This window comes from Mugil cephalus, chromosome 2 (genome assembly GCF_022458985.1).
Source record: "Mugil cephalus isolate CIBA_MC_2020 chromosome 2, CIBA_Mcephalus_1.1, whole genome shotgun sequence".
NCBI lineage: Eukaryota > Metazoa > Chordata > Actinopteri > Mugiliformes > Mugilidae > Mugil > Mugil cephalus.
The window spans coordinates 7,001,080-7,021,669 of record NC_061771.1 but is presented as its reverse complement, the minus strand read 5'-3'; the positions used below and the strand labels follow the sequence as shown (position 1 = coordinate 7,021,669).

Here is a 20,590-nt window from a genome sequence, read left to right as displayed (position 1 = left end):
GAGGGGTTTAATGACTGGAAACTGTGGCAGGAAGTCATCATTTCTGATACTGCAATGTCACATCCTCCTTTAAGACGAAGTTGTGAAATAAATTTCATGAGTCACAAAAAGAAAAACGTGTGTCTCTCAGGTCAATGCTGTGTCTCGATGAATGTTCAAGTCAACTTTATTGTCAATTCTGACATGTGCGACACAATACAGGGTGGAAATGACCTTCCTCAAAGGCCTGTGGTGCAGCAGCTAAACAAGAAATGTAAACAAAATGTGCAAACGTTGAGAATATATAAAATGTAAAAAAAAAACAAAAACAAACAAAAAACAACAAAAAAAGTGAATTAAGAAATTAAGACCTCTGGAAAAGAACAACGACCAAAACAAACAATATAACAAAATGAGATATCTTCTATCCCGTTTTTGTTATTAGTTTATATAGTGAATCAACATCTTCCCTGCATTTTAAACCATAAGCATCATGCAGATTTAGTACAGGGCACGTTTTTAAAGTATATGTGCATTTAGTTTGATCTATTTTAATTGAATTTGTGCTAGCAACTTTTGAACAATGTGCTATTTTCCAAAAATAGAAAACAGGAACCAAACATGAGCATTACCCTTGTGCCTTAAAATTAATCGTTTTAATTATTCATAAACTGTTGCTGGTTCACCACATTTGTTACCCTGTTTAAACACAGGCTGAACAATTACACCAAGCGTGAGCTAAGATTTAGTGGTGAACTGTTATATTAGGACGCATTTGTTTTCACTAGAGTACCTAATGTTTTGGCATAGGCTATTCAGCTCATTAAACCTGCGGCGAATTACAGGCCCCGCTTCGGTCTTTGTCATATTGTTGGATAAGAGGTTTAAATGTGAGCGCTGTAACAAGTTGAGTTAGAAACGCGCACACAGCTGTCTGGCCACACTTTCCACGCTGCGTGTTTTGTAGTAGTGTCTCGTGTCTCTTTAAATGCGGGCTGCGTAGATCCTTCATGAATGAAACCATGTGATCCAAACATCATTTGACGTCTGGCGCCTCCGACCATAGACTAAAAACAAGCGAGGAAGGAGTGGATATATATCTAGAGACCTGCGAGAAGGAGGCGTGAGCGGAAAAAACAACATTTCTCCAACTGTCTGCCTCTTCTGCGCACCGGGTCGACCAAACAGTCGGCGAGCCCGAACCGGTTCGAAACTGCGGTGGTCGAAAGGCGCCGGTTTGACTTCTGGTGAGTCAGCTTTGTCGAAATCCGAACCGAAATTCCGTTTTAAAAAAGTGCTGAATGTAGGTCTGTTGTTTTGCTGAGTGTGCACGGCCGCCGCCAGCGCCGCCGAGTGCGGCCGCGCTAATGTGGCCGCTTGCCCCGGTGTGCGCTGCCGCGGCTGCCGCTGTCGTTTAAAGGGCAGTAGTCTGGTAGTGCTGAATCATCATCATCATTATCCGGATCGGTACTCGCCGTTATCGAGACCGGCTCGGTCGCTTGAACCGACACGCACCACCGACCAACCGGTGCTTTCATAATAACACAGACAAAGGGGGGCAGGCGGCTGTCAAGCTGAAAAGGAGCCATGTGTCGGAATTAGAGAACCGTGCTATCGTGTGGCCCGGGGGGTGGGGGGGATTCCCTTGGTTTGTAGATGCTAAACGGGGAAATATTATGAAAGTTGAGGGGTAAGAGGAGCTACAGACGGTAGCGACGTTAACCGACCCCTCGCTGGTCTGTTTGGCGAAGCGGCAGCGAACCGGTGGGACACAAACTGGACATATCCCCCCCCCCTCTCCCGTCTGTTCTGTTCAGGTGAGACGCTAGCTTCATGCGCTGGGCTTTATATTGTTTTAAATCGGCGTTTATTCCACCCGCTGCTTATTTAGTTGACCGTGTGAGAGAACTGAAAGAAATTTGGGAATTAAAAGACACCCCCCGGTTGTCTCCCGGCGGGTCGGTGTAGCTGTCAGACGTCCAGCGGCTAGCTACGGAGAGACTCCCGGCTGCTGCTGCCGCCGCCGCCGCTGCTGGAGCGGCTGTTTTGACATTTGCTTTGTGTCAGCCGCTTCCGACAGGCCTCCGGTCCACGGGTCCGTCAACAGCGGCGGTTATTTAAGGTGTGAGCGGCTCGTGTTGTCGGCGAAGAATGTGTCGGTTCTCCCCAGTTGTGTGTGTGCGCCTGTGTGTGTGTGCGTGTGTGTATATACACCGGCTGGGCTCGCGGCTCAGATGCTGATTCATCACAACGTTGTTATTTCTCGACGTTTGCGCGAGCAGAGCGGAGGCATGAGGGAGCCATGGCAACATGGCACCGGCGGCAGGCGGCAGCTAGGCGGACAAAGGTCTGGGAAGAAGAGCTCCGTTTATATTTGGAGGGGGATTGGCTCTGGACAAAAAAATAAATAAATTAAAAAATTACAAAAAAAAAAATTAAAAATTAAAAAATGGCCCGGTCATGTAGCTGGTAGATGCTTGTGGCGATAATTATTAAAGATGTTTTAAAAACGGCACCAGCGCTACATTTGTTCCCTTTTTTGTTCCCGGATAAATAGGCTACTAAAATATTATACCGTGTCAAATAAATAAATAAATGAAAATAAATGCCCCTTTTAGACATTTCCTCCTCTCGCAGTATTAATATTTTGAAACGTCGTTTTGTGTCTATAATTGGCGCTTTACATTTTCCATACATTTTAAAAACGTGCGCTCACTTGCCAGTTCATTAGGAAGCTAATAAAAGCCCAAATGTGTCAGTCCTGCGCTAAAGTGTAGCTTCACGACGGTTATTCAGCATTTCTTTCAAATAACTGAGAGAGCTGTTGTTTCAACTGTGATTTGTTTTTGGAGGATGTGGTTTGCAGTCAGCAGGCTAGGCTAAATAACAAACACTTTAGTGTTCATTTCAATCCAGTTTAACAGCACCACAAACTGCATCCTCCAAAACGATCACTGAGCTGAATCACCACCTTTCTCAACAGAAATCAAATGTCGTAACAGTCATGAAGCTAAGATTTAGTGCAGGACTTCTATGATAAAATGCATTTGTTTTGACAAGCGCACGTAATGAACTGAATTAAACATTTGTGAGGAGAACCTTTCCCTTGAAAGGAGAACATGTCTCAGTCTTTCATGCCATAGTGTATCCAAAGAGCAACTGGAGTTGTTTCTTGGAAACGTTTCACAATCATCCACAGCTTTTTTTTTTTCAGATCTGAATGACTTCAGGTTTTCATTAGGAGCGTGTGTGGGTGTGGGTGGTGCCCAGTTGAATTTCACATGACTGGGGTCTATTAAAGACCAAACACGCCCTGTGATTGAAGGAGTCAGTTTTTAAAATTAAGGCGTGAGTGCGGGCGAAATTGTCGCGACTTGTTCTCCCAAAAAAAATAAATACCATTAAATATACAAAAGTGAATGCTGACTGATTGCCATTGCAATTAATGAACCCGCGCTGAGTGCTAAAAAAAGAAAGCACCTCACTGAACTATTATTATAATGCCTTGCAACAGAATATCCTCTGATTGATCTCTTGCGGATGGGCCATTATCCATGCCTGGTAGCAACCTACTGTATGAGCAACTCTTAAACAGTGAAGAGTAATAGGGAAGCTCTGTGGGCACAAGAAAAACAGAAACTTCACCCCCTAATGACTCCATATCAGCAGCTTTAGTTAGAGTCAGCACTCTGCAGAGTGTATCAAAAGTATGTAGTAAGCAAGTTGGCAAGTACTGTAATAGAGGGTCATAATGATGAAACAGTTGTATCAGTATTGGAGAGAAGAGCCCCCCCTTACTGTCTTTCTTTTTACACACACACATTTCCCATTTCCTTTTCCTAGTGCATGTACGCACACACACACACACAACCTAGGGGCTAAGCTTTTTATACTTGGTATCAGTATTTAATCAGTGCTTGAAGTGCATTTCTCTGTCAAGTACTTTCCCATCCTTCCCTGGTGTTCGTGGTAATTGAACGCTGACCAATGCTTATGTGTGCAACTTTGCTGATGGTGGCGGAGCGGCAAAGGCGCGCGGTGCAAGGGGTGGGGGGGGGGGGGGGGGGGGGATGAAGGAAGAGGGAGGAAGAATGAGAGATGGGATTTGCGGAGAGATTGAGAACAAGGACCTTTTTGTCTTCAAGGCATTCCCCTGAAAATGCTGAGGCGAAGCAAACGCGCTCTCGCTTGACAGATGGCGTTTTCACTTGTTACTTACCACAGCTAGTTTCTTCGCCTTGTCGTGTGTGCTGTGCGTGCATGTGAGAGAGCAGGAGATATAAAACACCTACAAGATGCTAGGATCCACTCGCTGTAGGGCTCTGTGTGTGCATGGCAAGGTTAAAAACAGTGTGGGTCTGCACTTTTGAGATGCAGGAAGAAGATGTAGCAAAAGGAAGTGATTTTACCCAGTTGGACATTACAGCGTTTTGCACTCGGCTCCATCCCTTCACACTATCCGGCCTGGAGCTTCTCTCTCCAAGTCCTGAAGGGTGGAACAGTTCTCTGTTTTACTACTAGCTCCCATAGAGGTGTGGGAGTGCTCATGTGAAATGGTTTGATTCCCTGCATGTACACGGATCAACCTGATGAAATGCTGCAGAAAACCTCTTTCAGCCGTGTCGAAGGAAGGACGGGGGTGTTGAGTCAAGACCACCTCATTCAAGGTTATATGTTTTTAGCAACTAAAAATGGGTTAGAAACACGAGACAAATCTCGACATTGTTTTAGGGTAATAATGGTTGGTTCTTATAATCTGACAAATATTGATATGAGCCTCCGTTTTAATACACACATACCAAAACCTGATTCTTTGTTTTTGTACGCATTCCTTTCTAAAAGTTTTCTTTTCTTAGCATCTCATTGACACATCAAGGTCAGTGACAAATACACTCTCTTGCCTGTTCATTAGGCACAGCAGTGAAAATGAATGCACTGTTAATAACTGTCGATAAAAGCATCAGAAAGGTGTTAATAACAACAACTGTACATGAAAGTAACGTTGTTATTTTGCCTCGTCGACTGCCCAAATTGTGGTTTTAAAAAAATACAAACATGTCTTGGTACGGCACAATACAATTCAACACTACAACAAACCACATCCTCCAAAAAGAAAACACAGTTGAAGCAACACCTCTCTCTGTTATTTGACACTAATGCCGAATAACCTTCATCGAGCTAAGATTTAGCGCAGGGCTGTTATATTACGATGTATTCGTTTTCCTAATGAACTGAAAAGTGAGTGTATGTGCATTGTTGCTTTTCTTCCACATCCATCTGTGCTCCGGGACTGCGTTTAAGGAGACGCCGCACCGAGGCGGCATTTATTGCAGCGCTACAGCTCTGGATTGCATTAGATTGCACAGGTGTTCACATTATTGTGTCCACCTTCCCCGGCCCCAGTGTGTGTGTGTGTGTGTTTGTGCATGTGAGAGAGTCTGAACATAATTTCTAAGTAACGTCTGCGTGTTTATGATCTTGTTTACTACCGGGATCCGTTTCAGAAAAGTCTTGTTAGGCTTGCAAATTTGCATGAGTGAGAGAAAAGTAAAATGAGAGATGTAAACACGAGAATAAAAGATGGAATTGGGGAGTTGGAGGGAGAGAGAGAGAGAAAGAGAGAGAGAGAGAGAGAAGCAGAGAGAAAAGGAAGCAGTGGGGCAGATCAATAGTTGAGTGTTTTTTCTCCACAGTAATGATGAAATATGGTGTAAGCAGATCTGGTGCATAATCATTGCTGTGCTCCACTGTTTTTTTCTCTCCTTGCTTCCGTGTGAGTGTGCTGCTTGTCCTTGTGTTATTCTGACTGTGTGTGTTTAACGTACCCACCCTCCACAAGTGCTTCGACGCCTTATTTACATAACCTCCCTGATAACCAAAAAAAAAAAATGTATGAAATCAAGACAAATCCCATTGCAACATGCACGAGAAGTCGAAAGGATTAGGAAATGGAAAACAAGTTTATGTTCGGTTTAGTTGCTTAAATCACAGAACCCAGCTTTCCGGTCTGAAATGGTGTTTGAACTCGAGTGCTACTCCTCTGATTAGTAAAGTTCACATGTTTTCCCTCAGAGGGCTTTTCAGAGGTTATTCATCCCTACACAAACAGACTCCACACAGTGTTGAGATATTGTGAATGGCGTGTAGCCGCGAAGATGCAAGGCCCTGGTAACAGGGGTATCCATACCAGCGGTTGTCTACCAGTTGCATCATCTCTATGCGCCAACTTGCCGCATTTTTTAACTGCAGTGTGACGATCCCGGGATTGTGGTATGAATTTCTGAACCTTTTAAAAAAAAAACACACACACACACACACATAGTAGATCAATGTGAAAGAGCAAAAAAAAGCAAGGGAAGAAACATACGTGTGGCGCCACGTCTTAGTCGTCACCTGTGGCATTAAAATAATTTTCAAGGAACTGTTAAATTCTACCTGGTTCTCATCTACTCCGGGTGCATTTTTAACACAGTCAGCCTCACGATGATAAAATGTAACTGGAGATGTCGGGTAATGTCCCCTTTGTGCTCTGTGTGACATCTTCCAGTGTCGGTTCGTCTGTGAACATCTGTGGCTCTGATCTTTCTGCTGTGTCTTGCACCATTGACATTAATTGGGCCAATTTCTACAGCCTACTGAGCATGTTGCCTTTATTTTAATTGATCTCAGCCAAACGTTCAAAGACACAAATACTTTTTACATCATGGTCATCTAGAATGAATAAACTGATCAGCCTGGCTTCCTCTCCTTCCAGCTAATAGTAGCTGCTCTGAAAGGTTTCAGACACTTACTGTGGTCTCTGTAGAGTGTTTTCCCCAGACATGACGTGAGGAAGGTTCACAGACAGCCGCTGTTTATTCCTGAGAAATATGACCAAAATATTAAATCTACTATCGCAGAATAAGGAACCCTGGAACTATGATAACAAGCTGGAATCAAGATATTCTTAAGGACTATGAACAGTAGAGTCGGGGAGACGAAATATCTGAGAAGGCAGGAAGATGACTAATAACTACACAATTATTTGAACATAATCCCACCACATCTATCTGTAGCTGCCACCACATGTCTTCCTTTAAACAGCTGTACAATGTCATGTGCTTGGCATTTAGAACGCACACATGTCCACATGCTACAGTCCTGTGCGTGCGCTAATATGTCACAGTGCCTGTCATGCCATCTCGAATGGGTGACGCCAAATGGAAAACCTTGAAATGGTCACCAGGAATGTCTCTGAGCGAAAGGCCGCCGCTCCCCGCGGCAACTCTGTGAACCACCGACACAACTCCTCTTGTGTGTTTCCTTGTCAAACATTTGTTAAGGACTTGCTGACTACATAAATTGATAAGCCTCAACCGCCCACCGGTGACGCGAGTGCCGCTGATGATCTCATTGCAGTGTAATGCTTTTCTGGGAAACCTGGGTTCTGACGTTTATGCGGATGTTACTTTGACACGTAGCTTCACCTGAGCATTGTTGTAAACCGGAAACGTCCCCGCGGTCGTGGCAAGGCTGCCAAATGTCCCTCGGTTGAAGGACACGCTCTGCCAGCTGTCCACATGACGTAAGACGCGAATCATCAGGACATCATCCACTGCTTCTTGGTCCACGGTGCTTGCGTGTCCACTGTGGACTCTATGGGCAGTGGACAGGGGTCAGCGTGGTCAACCTGACTGGTCTGTGACTGTGCAGCGCCATACGAACCGTAATCCTTGTTTCTCACCTTTCTATCACAACTAGCATGAACTTTTGCAGCAGTTTGAGCCCGGTAATGCCTTTTTCTTCCTTGGACCATTGTAGACCAGGTTTGAGAGTTTGTCTGGAAATCACAGTTCCTCCCTCGTCAAGGTGCTCAAATCTGTCCTCCTGCAGCCTAAAACGTCCCACACGCTGACAGGTGCCACGAAAACAAGATAATCAGTGTTATTCACGTCGCCGGTCATAATGTTGTGGCTGATCAGTGTAATTACTCCATAATGTTAGTGACTGTGATGAATGCCTCTCTGCGGAGCTGTGCGATGCTCACTTTGCCGCTGCTGCGCTCAAACTTTGTCTTTGTCTCTGAAGTTTAGTATTGCTGACCGGGGGATGTACGGCGTCTGGAAGAAATAAACTCACCGACTTATCTCCGTCTCTCCCCGGCAGCTCTCTGTTTGTCTCGCACAAAGAGAGAGGACCAACTTAACCTACACTACATGCTTTCTCTCTTCAAAAAAAAAAAAAAAAAAAAAAAAAAAAGCACTTATGAAAAAAAGCCGCCAGAGCTCAATTGCCTGACAGTGCAGTTTTTTTGCTTGTGTTGGGAAATTTGTCATCACACTCCGACTTACTACCTGGAATGGGAAAAACGTGTCGACGCCAGGACTTTTTCTCGCCTTTAATAACACACTTGTCTCACAAACAGGCACGCGTGCACACACACACACACACACACACACACTCGCACGGTCTACCCTTTTTGAACTCACAAAGTGTGAAAGTGATCTCTCCCCTTATAATATGTACATGAGAGCTTAGACTCTTGCTCTTTCGCTAGTCTTCTCCTTGTGTTTTCTGCTTATCCTCTCCTCCCCTCTCTCTGTCTGCGTTATCATGCTTATTTCACGCTCGGCATACCTCCCAGTTAATAGCTTCCTGCTCTTTCTCCACACACAAACACGCGCCGAGCTAATACTGGTGTCTTTTCTCCCCCCGTCACTCCTCTCTCCATGGTCCTGTATCTCCCCCTCCTCTCCAGACACAGGTTGCCATTATCTCTGATCTGATTCCTAATTCTCAATTAGCCTCCACGCAGTGCTCGCCTTTAATTATTTACCAACTCCCTCAACACCCTCGGCCCACACCAGATCAATGAGCGCGAGCGCTACTCGCCCTGGTTTTTAACAAAGGCAAGGTGGACGGCAGCCAAGGAGCCCAGTTTTGTAGCGCTCTGAGGTTTTAATTCACCGTTTTGCTCCCTTTGTGTCTTTCCATCGTGTCTTCTCTCTGTCCTACTGTGTGTTTGTGCTGCCTCGCTCCGATCCCATCCTTTGTGTTATTGCTCAGAGAGCGCTGCCTGAGGGAGACGGCGCAGTTTAACGCACTTTATGCTAGGATTATTCAATAAACTGAGTCTTGCCACTGCATCACTAACGACTTGTGACTCTCGCAATCTATTCTTGATCATCCTCTATATGCTGACTTGTTTATGCGCGAATACACCCACACACAGATACACACACACACACACACACACACACCAGCCCCTGGGTTGTTTTTGGAACGACTAATCTGTCCGTTTCTTTTTCCTGTTCGTGTGCGTCTGTGCAACATGCCACCAGCTTTTAAGTAGGAAGTCTCCTTCTAAGAAATTCCTCCGTGTGTGTATGTGGCTGACCGGAGCCAAAGGTTTTCTCAAACAAGATTAATTAAAGCTCTGTCTGAAGCCAACCACGCACACACACACACACAGTTCATCATCCTGTTCGCTGCACAAAGAGAAAGGAGTCTTGTGCTGTTTCCTGTGTCTTTAATCTATCTTTATAAGCCCTGTGATCACTGCGTTCACCTTCTGCCACACCATTTCTCTCTTTTTGAGACTTTATTAGTCAACCAGACTGGATGTGACGCTTGTATTTGTAGGTTGGGTGGGAGAGGGACGGTCAGCAGTGGTTTCATTGTCCTGGATCAGCTTCAGAACTTTTCTAATTGGAGATTGTAGTTGTGGTCGTTGCTGAGTTCAGGGCTTTTTTTTTTTTTTTTTTTTTTTTTTTTTTACCCCAATCCCCCTCCCTCCCATCTCTCCCTCCCCCATCTCTCTCCCTCCCCCCTCTCTCTCAACAGCTAAGCTCTTACAAATGTGTTGAGGATGCATTTTCACCCTTTCCCACCCCTCCTCCTCCTCCTCTTCTTCTTCTTCTCTTTTTCTTCTTCTTCTCCTTCTTCCTCCATCTCTGCCCTCCCCACCGTCCCACTCCTCCTGTCTACGTTCCCCCCTCCATCCCCACCTCTGTCCTTCTCCTCTCCTCCTCCCCCTCCTACTCATTCGCCTCTCGTTTTCTTTTCTCTTCTTTCTCCCTTGTCATTTGCACCCCCCCCCCACCCCACCCCACCCTGTCCTCTCTCCAGACTCAGCATTTTCCTCGGCTGTGGGTGTGATGTCTCTGTGTAACGCTAATCAGCTCTGGAGACGTCAGCATTCTTTCAGTCCTCCACCACCTCCATCCTCCTCTCCTCCTCTCTTACCCACTGTCTTCACCTTCCTATCTTTCCAATTCCCCCTCTTTCTCCCTTCTTATCTTTTCTTGTCATCCGAAACGTATTTCACTCCTCTCCGCTCCTCCTCGCCTCTTCCTCCATCCTCGTCCCCGTGTCCCGTCCTCTGTGTTTGTGTGTGTGTGTGTTGTCTCTCCACTGTAACCGTAAGCAGCTTCGCTCTTGAGTCGTCAGCGTTCTTTCAGCTGCTCCATAAAAATACAGCCTGCCACAGCAAAAAAGCTGTCTGTTGTAGCAACAGTGGCGGTGGCATTGACCACACTGCAGCGATCACCCCACAAGCATTATGGGAAGGACACCTCTGGCCTCTGTGTGTGTGTGTGTGTGTGTGTGAGTGTGTGTGTTTGTGTGTGTACCCAAGATGAATGGTGAAACCTTTGCTCAGCAGTTGATCCTTAACCTGGGTGACTTACACATAGTCCCAGAACATGTACGCACTAGTACATGTACCGTGATGTAGTTAACTTTCTTTGTCTAACCTTGGTGGAATAGGGCCAAACTTTTCCTGCTCTCCAAGAGGTCTCATCCCTAATGTTTCTGACTGAAACGAGCAGAGCATAAAAATATTGAAAGCGTATAGACGGAGATGTCACTGTGAGAAAATACCATGAAAGATGCCTATCGGTCTGGGTTCACACAAAGCTCCGACCCCCCTGTCGGCGTGGTGAATTCTGTGGTGGGAACCAACGGGGTGGATGGTGTTTACTAGCATTAACGTATAAGGAACTCTGTTCGCATGAATTGCCAGTCGACTGTAACAGACGTCGCTGTCAGTCGTCATCTCAGAGTGGGTATTAGATGAACGTGGTACCCGCCCACGTTTTACCCGCCCACGTTTTCCACCTATCATCACTACAAAGCACTAAATGTCATTTGGTGGTCTCTTGCCACCACAACGCTGCGTGCATCTAACAAAATGTTTCTGAACGCATCAGTTTCCTCGAAACTGTTTGAGCTTCTCTTCTTAATATTAATGTGTTTGTTTACAAGCTTAGCGCGTTCTTCCATTACCTGCTGCACTGCACTGGTTCTCTGGCTTGTTAGTTTGCCACCTGTCCATCCAATCCCATAAAAACTGCTTCATAGCACAAGTAGAGGTGAAAAGTCCAACCTGTGCTTTTAATTTGCGACGGATGGTTAACTCCATTTTTTAAAACCAAATAATTAATGAGTTTTACAATGAAGCTGTAATGTGTTACACTGCTGAGTATATTAAAGTGGAGACTGGAGAGTAAGTCAGGGAACAAGCGTCTAAACACACGAGTTAAATAGTTAACAATTAATTGGTATATTGATCTGTAATAAAAAAAATATATATTTGCTGTAGAGATAGCATCCTTATCTGAACTGTGGCTTAGTAGAATTAATTTATGATCAGATCAAACAAACCATGCACATATTGCCTTTAAGATCTCACTGACAGTATTACGGGTAGATTGGTCCACGTGTCTCGAGGAACTTGTCACAGCACTTCTGTAGATATGGACTGAATGTGTTCTGCTTCTTCACGTAATCTCAATGTAATCGGTCCTGATGATGCTGAGATCGTGGATCTGTGGGAGCATCTTGACTGCTTGTTCCTCTTATGGCTAAAGATGAGTCTGGTCAGACGACTCTGTGATGGTCCTGCGTCTGCTAATCTCAAGTGTTTTTAAAGTCGTTTTAATTGTGTGTATTTTAGCGAAGGTATCAAACCTCTGCACCAGGAGCTAGTGCAGCACGTTCTCCAGTTTCCTTGCTTGTCTCCACGAGCTCTGCTGTGCTCTTTAAAGAGCTACATTTGCACGTTTGTGTACTTGCAGTCAACCGTTTTATATGTGTGTTTTATTGTGCCCCGCTGGCATGGCGGCCGGGTAACGTGCATGTGTGTGTGTGTGTGTGTGAGCGTGCGTGTGTGCTTGGCGGCATGCTTTTTGTTTGTATGTAGATGGATGGTGGGGGGTTTGGACACGAGGGAAATAAACCAGTGCCTGCCAGGAAAACACACTCCTTTTTTTCGCCCCCTTATGTTTTCACTCTCCCCCCTCTCTTTCTCTTCTCCTACTCCCTCTTTGTGCCACCCCCACCCCCAGCAGCCATCCTCAGTCTTCGTGCCTTTGATCCGTCTTTTGTGTGAGGATGCACCTCCAGCTGTGGGATGCTGCATCCCGACAAAATGCTTGAGTGCAGCGGTACATGTCATTTATTGAGAAGCAGGTCTTTATATATGTGTATGCATATATATATATATACATACACACAGTTAAAAGAAAGAACTCGCTGATCATCACCTGTTAAACGTGAAACCTTGTGTGTCGTCCCCCTTTTTCTCATGTTCTCCACTGTTTCATACCAAGTTGCTGTGCATTTCACATGTTCTCATGTGCATGCATAATTACTTGCATCTGCTTGTCGGTACATTTTTCTTTCATCTACAGCTATTTATAACCATAGGATTTGTGGCACAAACACTCACACAGCCTCCCAGACAGACAGAGGTGCATTGTGGGGGAGGCTCGCTGACAGTACGGTGCCTTTTGATGGAGAAGAAAAAAGATGAAACGAGACATGTTGCCTCGTGTCACTTAAATGTCATCACTTTCCCCCTTAAGAAAAAAAAAGAAAAAGAAAAAAGAAAGCTGTTGTGAAGTATTTTCCAAACTATTTTGAACTTTCCCTGGTGTGAAATACCTAAGAGAGTTTAAATATATATATGCCGAGAGAACAGGCTGTCTTTAATCAGCAAATTGGTTTAGCTAAACTTCTGATTCAGCAGTATCAGGTGCGCCGGTTTGGCTGAGAAGCAGGTTTTTATGCTTTGAGGACCTCTGCGCTTCGACAGCCAATCGCACGCAACCTCGTTCTCTCATTGACCCCTCTGGTGCCCTCAAGGTTTTTTCTGCAGCAACATTTTGGGCTCAGGTAGATGAGGTCATTAATATGGAGGGAAGCGGGTTAAAAGTGAGGGAGGAGGGCAGACATCTGTGTGGCAGGAGAACGAGAGGGAGGGCCGAGAGAGTGAGATTGGGGAATCTGCTGAGTCATCATGACTGGTCTCATGATGATCGCTCAGCAGCAGCAGCAACAATAGCCGCCCTTTATCCAACACACACACACACACACACAGGTCTGAGAGATGAGAGCAAGACGCCACACAAAGCATCTCATTGAGAGCCGGTGGAGATGCTCCACCGCGGAGCCGTGCGCTCTAAGGTCTGATCTCATCTTTTACACTCGCTCCTCTTCTGATTCACACGGATGCGTCTCCATCCTTTTGTCCCTTGTTTCCACTTTAGCACAAACGCACCATTTCGTCTGGTTTGATTTCATTTTCATCCCTGGTAAACGTAGCTCTGTCGTCGTGCGTCTCTTCTGCGCGCTCTCAGGGCCCTAACAGTTGGTTTTCCCCTGGAGTCCTTCCCACAAAATTTACCACTTCCTCTTCTTTCACACTCATTTCATTCCTATTGGCCTGAAGCCAGCCAATAAGAGCTCAACAACACAAAGGTGGTGGGCACTATCGGTGTAACCGCAAGGAAACAGGAAGTCAGGGAAATTCTGAGAAAAGTGTGTGTCACTTTCACTCATAGAATCTGATACAGATGCATCATCGCTAACATGCTCCCACAACTGTGCCTCAACGGCAAATTTAGATTTGGTAAATCTCCACTTGTCGCGGTAGGTGTTGACCTGAAATTATTAGTCTCTCAACAAGTGCGAGAACACACTGGTGGTCTTTTCAGTGCCGTTCGTTTCGTGTGATATTTCTTTGCTAACATTTTGTGCTTTCCCACATGTCCTCAGGTCTGTTCAGAAGAGCAAGGCTCTTGTGGCATGACGACGACTAACAAAGGAAATAAAGCCTTGAAGGTAAGCGGATGGATGTGTCACGGCGACTTCTATGCATGTAACACACCGATCGGTCATCAATGCTGATTAACTCGTCGTTACAGCACCTGTCAGCGGGTGATATGTGTTGAGCAGCAGGTGAAGACTTTGTCCTCAGAGTTGATAGTTGTTAGCAGCAGGGAACTGGACAAGTGGAATGATTCGAGTTGGCTTGACAACAATCACATTGTGATGGTTTGACGACCGGCTCGGAAACTGGTATCTCCAAAACTCTAGTGGGTTGTTCAACACAAGATACATCAGTGTTTTTCACCTCAACAGTTTGCGGATTTGCGGTGGATCGCGGCCTCGTCGGTCTGCCTCTGTCTCACTCTGCCCTCGGGTTTTTCCCCAGGTGAAGCGTGAGCCGGGCGAGAATGGCACCAGCCTCACAGACGAGGAGCTTGTCACCATGTCGGTGCGGGAGCTGAACCAGCACCTCCGAGGGCTCTCCAAAGAAGAGATCCTGCAGCTGAAGCAGCGGCGACGCACCCTGAAGAACCGGGGCTACGCCGCCAGCTGCCGAGTGAAGCGAGTCACCCAGAAGGAGGAGCTCGAGAAGCAGAAGGCCCAGCTGCAGCAGGAGGTGGACAAACTGGCCAACGAGAATGCTTCGATGCGTGTTGAGCTGGACGCTCTGAGGTCTAAGTACGAGGCGTTACAGACCTTTGCCAGGACTGTGGCACGGAGCCCCACTGTCGGGGTCGGGGTCAGGGCCGGAGGGGGAGGAGGAGGAGGAGGGGGAGGGGTCGCGTCGTCGGTCATCGGTCCCCTCATACCGGGGAAGGTGGCGACGGCGACGAGCGTGATTACAATAGTGAAGTCAAAAACCGATGCACGGTCTTGAGGGAAGGGAGGGTAGATGAGGGCGAGTCGGGACGGAGTCGCCTTCGCCGCTGGCCCCCCTCTCCTCCACCTGCACTGACGTCAAACAGCCGGGCACCTCCATCGCCGCGGCGCGTTCCCGTCTCCCGTCTCAGATCAGTGCAGATGAAGGAAAGGGTGGAAGCAGAGGAGGACTGTTGAGTCTATAAAGATGCAAGCCCTTGGTCAGCGCATGATCATTTAGCACAGGACAAACACACAGGGTTCCTATAGTCACTGAAAGCCTGGAAATGTCAGAATTTGAGAGTAGTCACATTCCAGGTCAAGAGAAATTCAATTAAATTCTAAATGCTCAAGTCGGTCGACTTTCTATTGTGAAGTTTAACTGCTGGTAGATGTAGACATCTCTAATAACCCTGTCACACATTTGCACAGTAGATCTAAAGCGGTTGTTCGCCCAAACTAAGACGTATCACATTGAAAATTACGGCCATCGACACAAACATTAGAACATCCTGTAGTACGGATGAACCATTGGAATGGATCCAGACAAAACTTTACGTGATCTGCTGATTTCAGTGGCTGCAGAGAAGTCCCATCTTGTTCCACCTAGCCAAGAACTTTTTCAGAAAGGTACTATAGAAAAATATATATTGGTGGTAACTGTATTTCTACTGTTTTGTACTGTGTTGTCATTCACATGAGGTCCAAGGTGTATTCTCTGTGTGTGAATTGTTATATATCAGGAATTCTGTGAAATTCTGTGGCGCGTGTTCGTTTTTGGTATTGCTATATTTAGTTAGCTGTTTATTTTTATTTTTTTTTTTCTACGGTCTCTTCACTTTCGACGTTTCGCTTTCTCTCCCCTGTTCTTTCTCTGTCCTTCCATTTTTCAATTCCAACTGGCTTCCATTATTACATACAGTACTTCCTGGATTCGCGGGGGAGGAAAAGGCAATTGATATTTTACCAAAAAGGAAAAACTAACACAGGACTATGGTAAAAAGAGGATAAAAGTTGTTCAAGTTATATTATTTTAATATGTGGGAAATTTCAGGGAAATGGTGGTTTTAACGCCATAGAAGAACAAAGATCAAGTTGTGTTTCTTTTGCTCAAAACTTTATTCACGAAATTTGGAAGGGCAAGTGCCTTGGTCTCCTAATGATATGCATCAATAAGAAGTCAAGAGGAATGGTGGAAGGATGGTGGAGATTCAGTGAAGGTGTTTGCTGATACCTGTGCTTAATAGCATACACTGACCAATCAGGAATCAGGTCGTAACAGCATTTAACTCTCGCTGTGCATCGTTGTATGAGCTGTGTAGTAGCCATCAGGATTAATTATATCGGTAACACTCATTTATGTGACTTGGCAGTTCAAAAAAAAAAAGAAAAGAAAAAAAAAATGGAAAAAGTCCAAATATCTGTTCAAAATGGAGGTTACTACATCTGCAGAGGAAAAAACAATCTGCCTCAAATTAGAGACGTTTACGTTGCTTTCTGTTTGTTTTCACCCACAAAACTCATGTCGCAAGTGGAAACGTGATTAGAGATGGTGCAGTCTGCTAGCACAGATAACATTTCTGTGAATTTCCAGTCACATAAATGGGCTGTCATATCTCACGGGCTTTACCATAACAGTAGTCTTATGTGGTGTGCTATACTCGAAGAATCTTTGTCTATGTACGGTGGAGTCTGGAATTTTATAAAGACGATTATCTTTGCATTGTTTGTAACGACATGTAAAAAAGGAAAAAAAAAGAAAAAAAAATATAACAAAATCTGTTTGATATACAGTATCTCTCTATTTTGCAATTGTACCAAAAGTGGCTTAACTACTGAATAGCTTTGTTTTTTCTCTAGTGACTAGGCACGTGTGTGTAACCGTGAACTAGCGTGTGGTGTGCTGTGTAGGTATGTGACGAGGTAATATAATGTTCACTATTTCATGGATATGACTTTGATCCGTGTTTGATTTCAGGCCGAAGAGGGTGATGACACAGTGTGTAACTGCGCCTCTTCTCTAATCATAAAATCTTTGTCCTCCCGGCCCCATCAGTCAACTGCAGCGCTGCAGACGCGTCGGATCATTTGTTAAAACTGCACTCGTGAATCTGAAAAAAAGTTCACTTTGGCTGACCCATTTTAGGCAGTTCTGAGCAGGCCTTTATTTTGGACCTCGCTGCGTTCAAGGCCCGTTATTGTGGATGAAATTACCGATGAGAAGTGTTTGGTTGACCTCACAGGCTCTGTGGTATTGTGTATTCAGGTCATCTGGCAAAGTAACGGGGATGTGAAACTCAACTACAGGTCTTTCTGGCTGCATCACACCCACTCCAATAACTTATTTTTGTAGTGTGTGATAAAAACATTTTGTTTTTGCTGTGTACATTTTATGTAGTTATGTATATTTAATATCGTATTTGTTTTTGAACTGTTCTGAAAGTGTCAGGGAAGTGAAATAACATTTGTTAGTGTATATGGTGTTTTCATGAAGTGAACAAACAAACAAAAAAACTCTCCTATTTTGCAGTCAGATAGTGAGACTTATCTTTGAGTACAGTTGCTCCATTTAAAGAATTCATCCTTTACAGAAATGAAAGCAATTTAATTAATTTAATGGTGAAAATATGAGTTACTCGTGCAGCCTTTTACCTGAACTGCTAATTCTCCAGTGTGAAGATAAATGGAGTCTACTGCTGTGCAGTTACTAGGATTCGTGGGCTGTGTTGTCATCTGTACAGAATATAACTAGAATTCAGACGGAGGAACAAAGGCGTCAGGGGATAAACGGTTTTGAGATTTAAAAATATTATTTATCTGTTATCTCTAAATTGATAACCACTTTCAGTCAAGCGTGAAACCAGAGAGCTTCAAATGTCAAATGAAAAAGGACTTGTCACGGGAATATGCTGAATATTATGCAGCTATGAGGAAACTTTGGTTATATACCCGTTTAATTTATGTGTTTCATTCACGTTTTCTTTAAAAGCGCCTGTTTTGCACGGGCTAAATGCCATTATTTGATTGTTTAAACTTCTCCTTTCTCTCTATCACTCTGTTGCTTCCTGTCTGTTTTTACATTTCCTTGCTAAATGGTAATTTTGTTTTTCTGTTTTCTCACTGGCAAGTCCTGTGTGGTGCTTGTGGTCATGTGATATAAAATAGGAAGAAACACGGCTTGTGTTAAGACTAGGTTGTGTCAAACTGTACAACTGTATGTGCCACTGTCGAACAATATGGTCTATCCTACTCTGTATTTTTATGCTCCTCTAGTTTAAAAAGGATGCATACTGTGTAAATGTGTCAACATGGTGGCTGCTGTTAAATAGACATATCTAATTATGCAAACTGTGTAGGGCAAAATTAGAACTCCTGCCGCACAGGAGCAGTGATGCTATTGTAGTCGTTTTGTCAAGTTGTCCGTTTTATAATTGCAGGTCCAGTGTGATGTGACAAGGTTAAAGAGCTAATATACAGTGTTTAGCATTTTATACTTGGGTATAAACGCCAGTGCCGGTTTGCCTCTGTTTAAATTTGGCTAATGTGTTGTGGCTTACTTTTACTTTTACCCAGTTTCACTTAACTCTTAACTGTGAAAACATCCAAGACTTTTTTTTATCCATCTCCAACTGAGAAGAGGAGGGAATGCAAAAAATAAAAATAATAAAAAAAAATAATAATGTAGCTTTTCACGCAAGGCCTCCAGTCGAGCTGAAGAACTTTTGTCTTCCAGACTTGAATTTCTTGTAGTGTGAAGCAGCGTGTCGGATCTCTAAGCAAATGAGGTTAAACATTACAGAAGTTTAATCCCGATTCTCACTCAGCAGACACGGTCAGCCGACAGCACCGACCTTCAGCGATTATCAGACAGGGCGGTCTGGTGACTTTTCATAACAGAGTTTATGAGCTTTAAGACGTGCTGACCTTATTTTCCGCTGCCTGTGCTGGGGTCACGACCTCCTTTATTGATAAGACATTTCATCACAAACCCGAGCAACCACTCCTACTCGAACCACATCTATAAATATTTTACAGAGGCAGATGAAGAGCGCTGGAGACACATCTGATAAGACCCGCTTCCCATTTCTCCACTCTTCACAGAGTGTCCGCAGGTTAACTCAGCAGCCTGCCAAGCCCTTACTCAAAACACCCAATTCTTCCAGAACATGCAAATCATTAACTCCTTATCTTTCTCCTCGGCCAATCGGTATGTAGCCATCCGATTGTTACTCTGTGTAGTGAATCACGCCACTGGGCTCTAAAAGCCCTTTCACCCACCGCTGATCTGGATCGATGAGAGCAAATGAACCGAGGATCCCTTTGATCGTTTGTTTGGTGTTTTCATCAATAATAACGTTTGTTTTGCCTCCCAAGTTACCCTATCTTCTGCTGCTGTCTCTTACCGTCTGCTGCCCTTGCCCACATGCAAATAATCAGGTATCACGTCACTTATTTGAACTTTTTTTGTTGTGACAGTCTCCCTCTTTGCTTTTCGTCATGAAGATATTTTATTTGTTTCAGACCACCATGGGAGCTGGGATACTTTTGTGTTTAAAAGTATATAATGGTCAGATTAAAGCTGTAGAAAAGTAGTGAGTTTGTGTGAATATGGCGTAACCTATTGAGAAAAGCCCTTGTAATAGGAAAATCTGTGTTTTGTAATATTTCTGTATGGGGTGTAATAAATTATTCTATGACAGTACTTTCTATGGGAAAATACTTAAAATGTGACAGTCTTTGTAAGTATTTATCTTCGACTAAATTATTGTACTTTTTTTGCAATTTGTAGATAGTGATGATGACAAGGTATTGGTAATCATGAAATTAACTGTTTCATCATCGGTCCGATGCATCTTTTAATTTATTGATGTATATACTGTACGTTTGTTGATAAACAGCTTACTTTATTTTGTATATGACCAATAAACATGTTTTAAAATGGAACAACTTGCCTGCATTGCGTAATTTAAAAGTGTTATTATTATTGTTATTTATCTGAAATGTTTTAACAAACTTCCCTACAAGTTAGTGTTTTACTGTTCTGAATTAGCCATAATTAAATTACGGTTATTTATAATTCTGCAGTTTCCCTATCATTTCCTTACACACAAATATAAAAAGCAAGTAACATCATTCATGTATTTCATTACAATTGTTTTTGGAGCAAAACTTGTGTTTTTGCTGCTGTACCAAATCTGCTGTGATGCTTCGTTAACACACACTGACCTTAAATCAGTTCAAACATACACGGATGTGTTGCAGCTTTTATCTAAAGCTTTTATCTAGGTCACACCACTACAATTTAGAGAAGAAGTAAAGTTATAGATGAATTTAATTTTGTCTGTTATTTAGTTTTAACTGTCAAAATACAATCACACAAACAAAAAACTACTCGAAGTAATTTACACTTGATATTTGTAACCCCTCAGTATTATTTACATGGATTTGTTGATCTTTGTTAGCCCGCCGGGCCTGTAGGTGGCAGTATAGCTCGCTCCTGTCAAACAAATTCATATAATTCATGTTATTTCATCCATTTATTATTTAAATGATGCTATAAATACTTTAACAACTATGAGAAAGTTTCTATGTTTTAGTTGACGTGGTGCATTTCTGAGTTTTAAAATCGTGTTTTCGTGGAGTCCTCTCCGGGTTTTGTGAG

At 43.9% G+C, this 20,590-nt stretch overlaps 1 protein-coding gene across 2 annotated transcripts; it reads left to right on the top strand.

Annotated features, from left to right (window-relative positions):
* The first annotated feature begins 899 nt into the window (after nucleotides 1-899).
* mafgb (v-maf avian musculoaponeurotic fibrosarcoma oncogene homolog Gb) lies at nucleotides 900-19,872 on the top strand. 2 transcript variants are annotated; one of them, XM_047578168.1, is made up of 3 exons: nucleotides 900-1,226; nucleotides 14,017-14,082; nucleotides 14,456-19,872. In XM_047578168.1, exons 2-3 carry the CDS (start codon nucleotides 14,047-14,049, stop codon nucleotides 14,945-14,947), a joined length of 528 nt encoding a protein of 175 aa, XP_047434124.1. In that variant the 5' UTR covers nucleotides 900-1,226; nucleotides 14,017-14,046; the 3' UTR covers nucleotides 14,948-19,872. The 2 variants fall into 2 exon arrangements, with proteins under 2 accessions (XP_047434124.1, XP_047434123.1); XM_047578167.1 differs by lacking the exon at nucleotides 900-1,226 and adding an exon at nucleotides 10,091-13,890.
* Nucleotides 19,873-20,590: the final 718 nt, after the last annotated feature.

Excerpts from the sequence above, each read along its gene's own strand:
- mafgb (XM_047578167.1), top strand. The coding sequence starts at position 13,831 with ATGCTCCCACAACTGTGCCTCAACGGCAAATTTAGATTTGGTAAATCT. Across the intron at positions 13,891-14,016 it reads GTAAATCTCCACTTGTCGCG|GTCTGTTCAGAAGAGCAAGG; the intron begins GTAGGTGTTGAC and ends ACATGTCCTCAG. Across the intron at positions 14,083-14,455 it reads AAGGAAATAAAGCCTTGAAG|GTGAAGCGTGAGCCGGGCGA; the intron begins GTAAGCGGATGG and ends GTTTTTCCCCAG.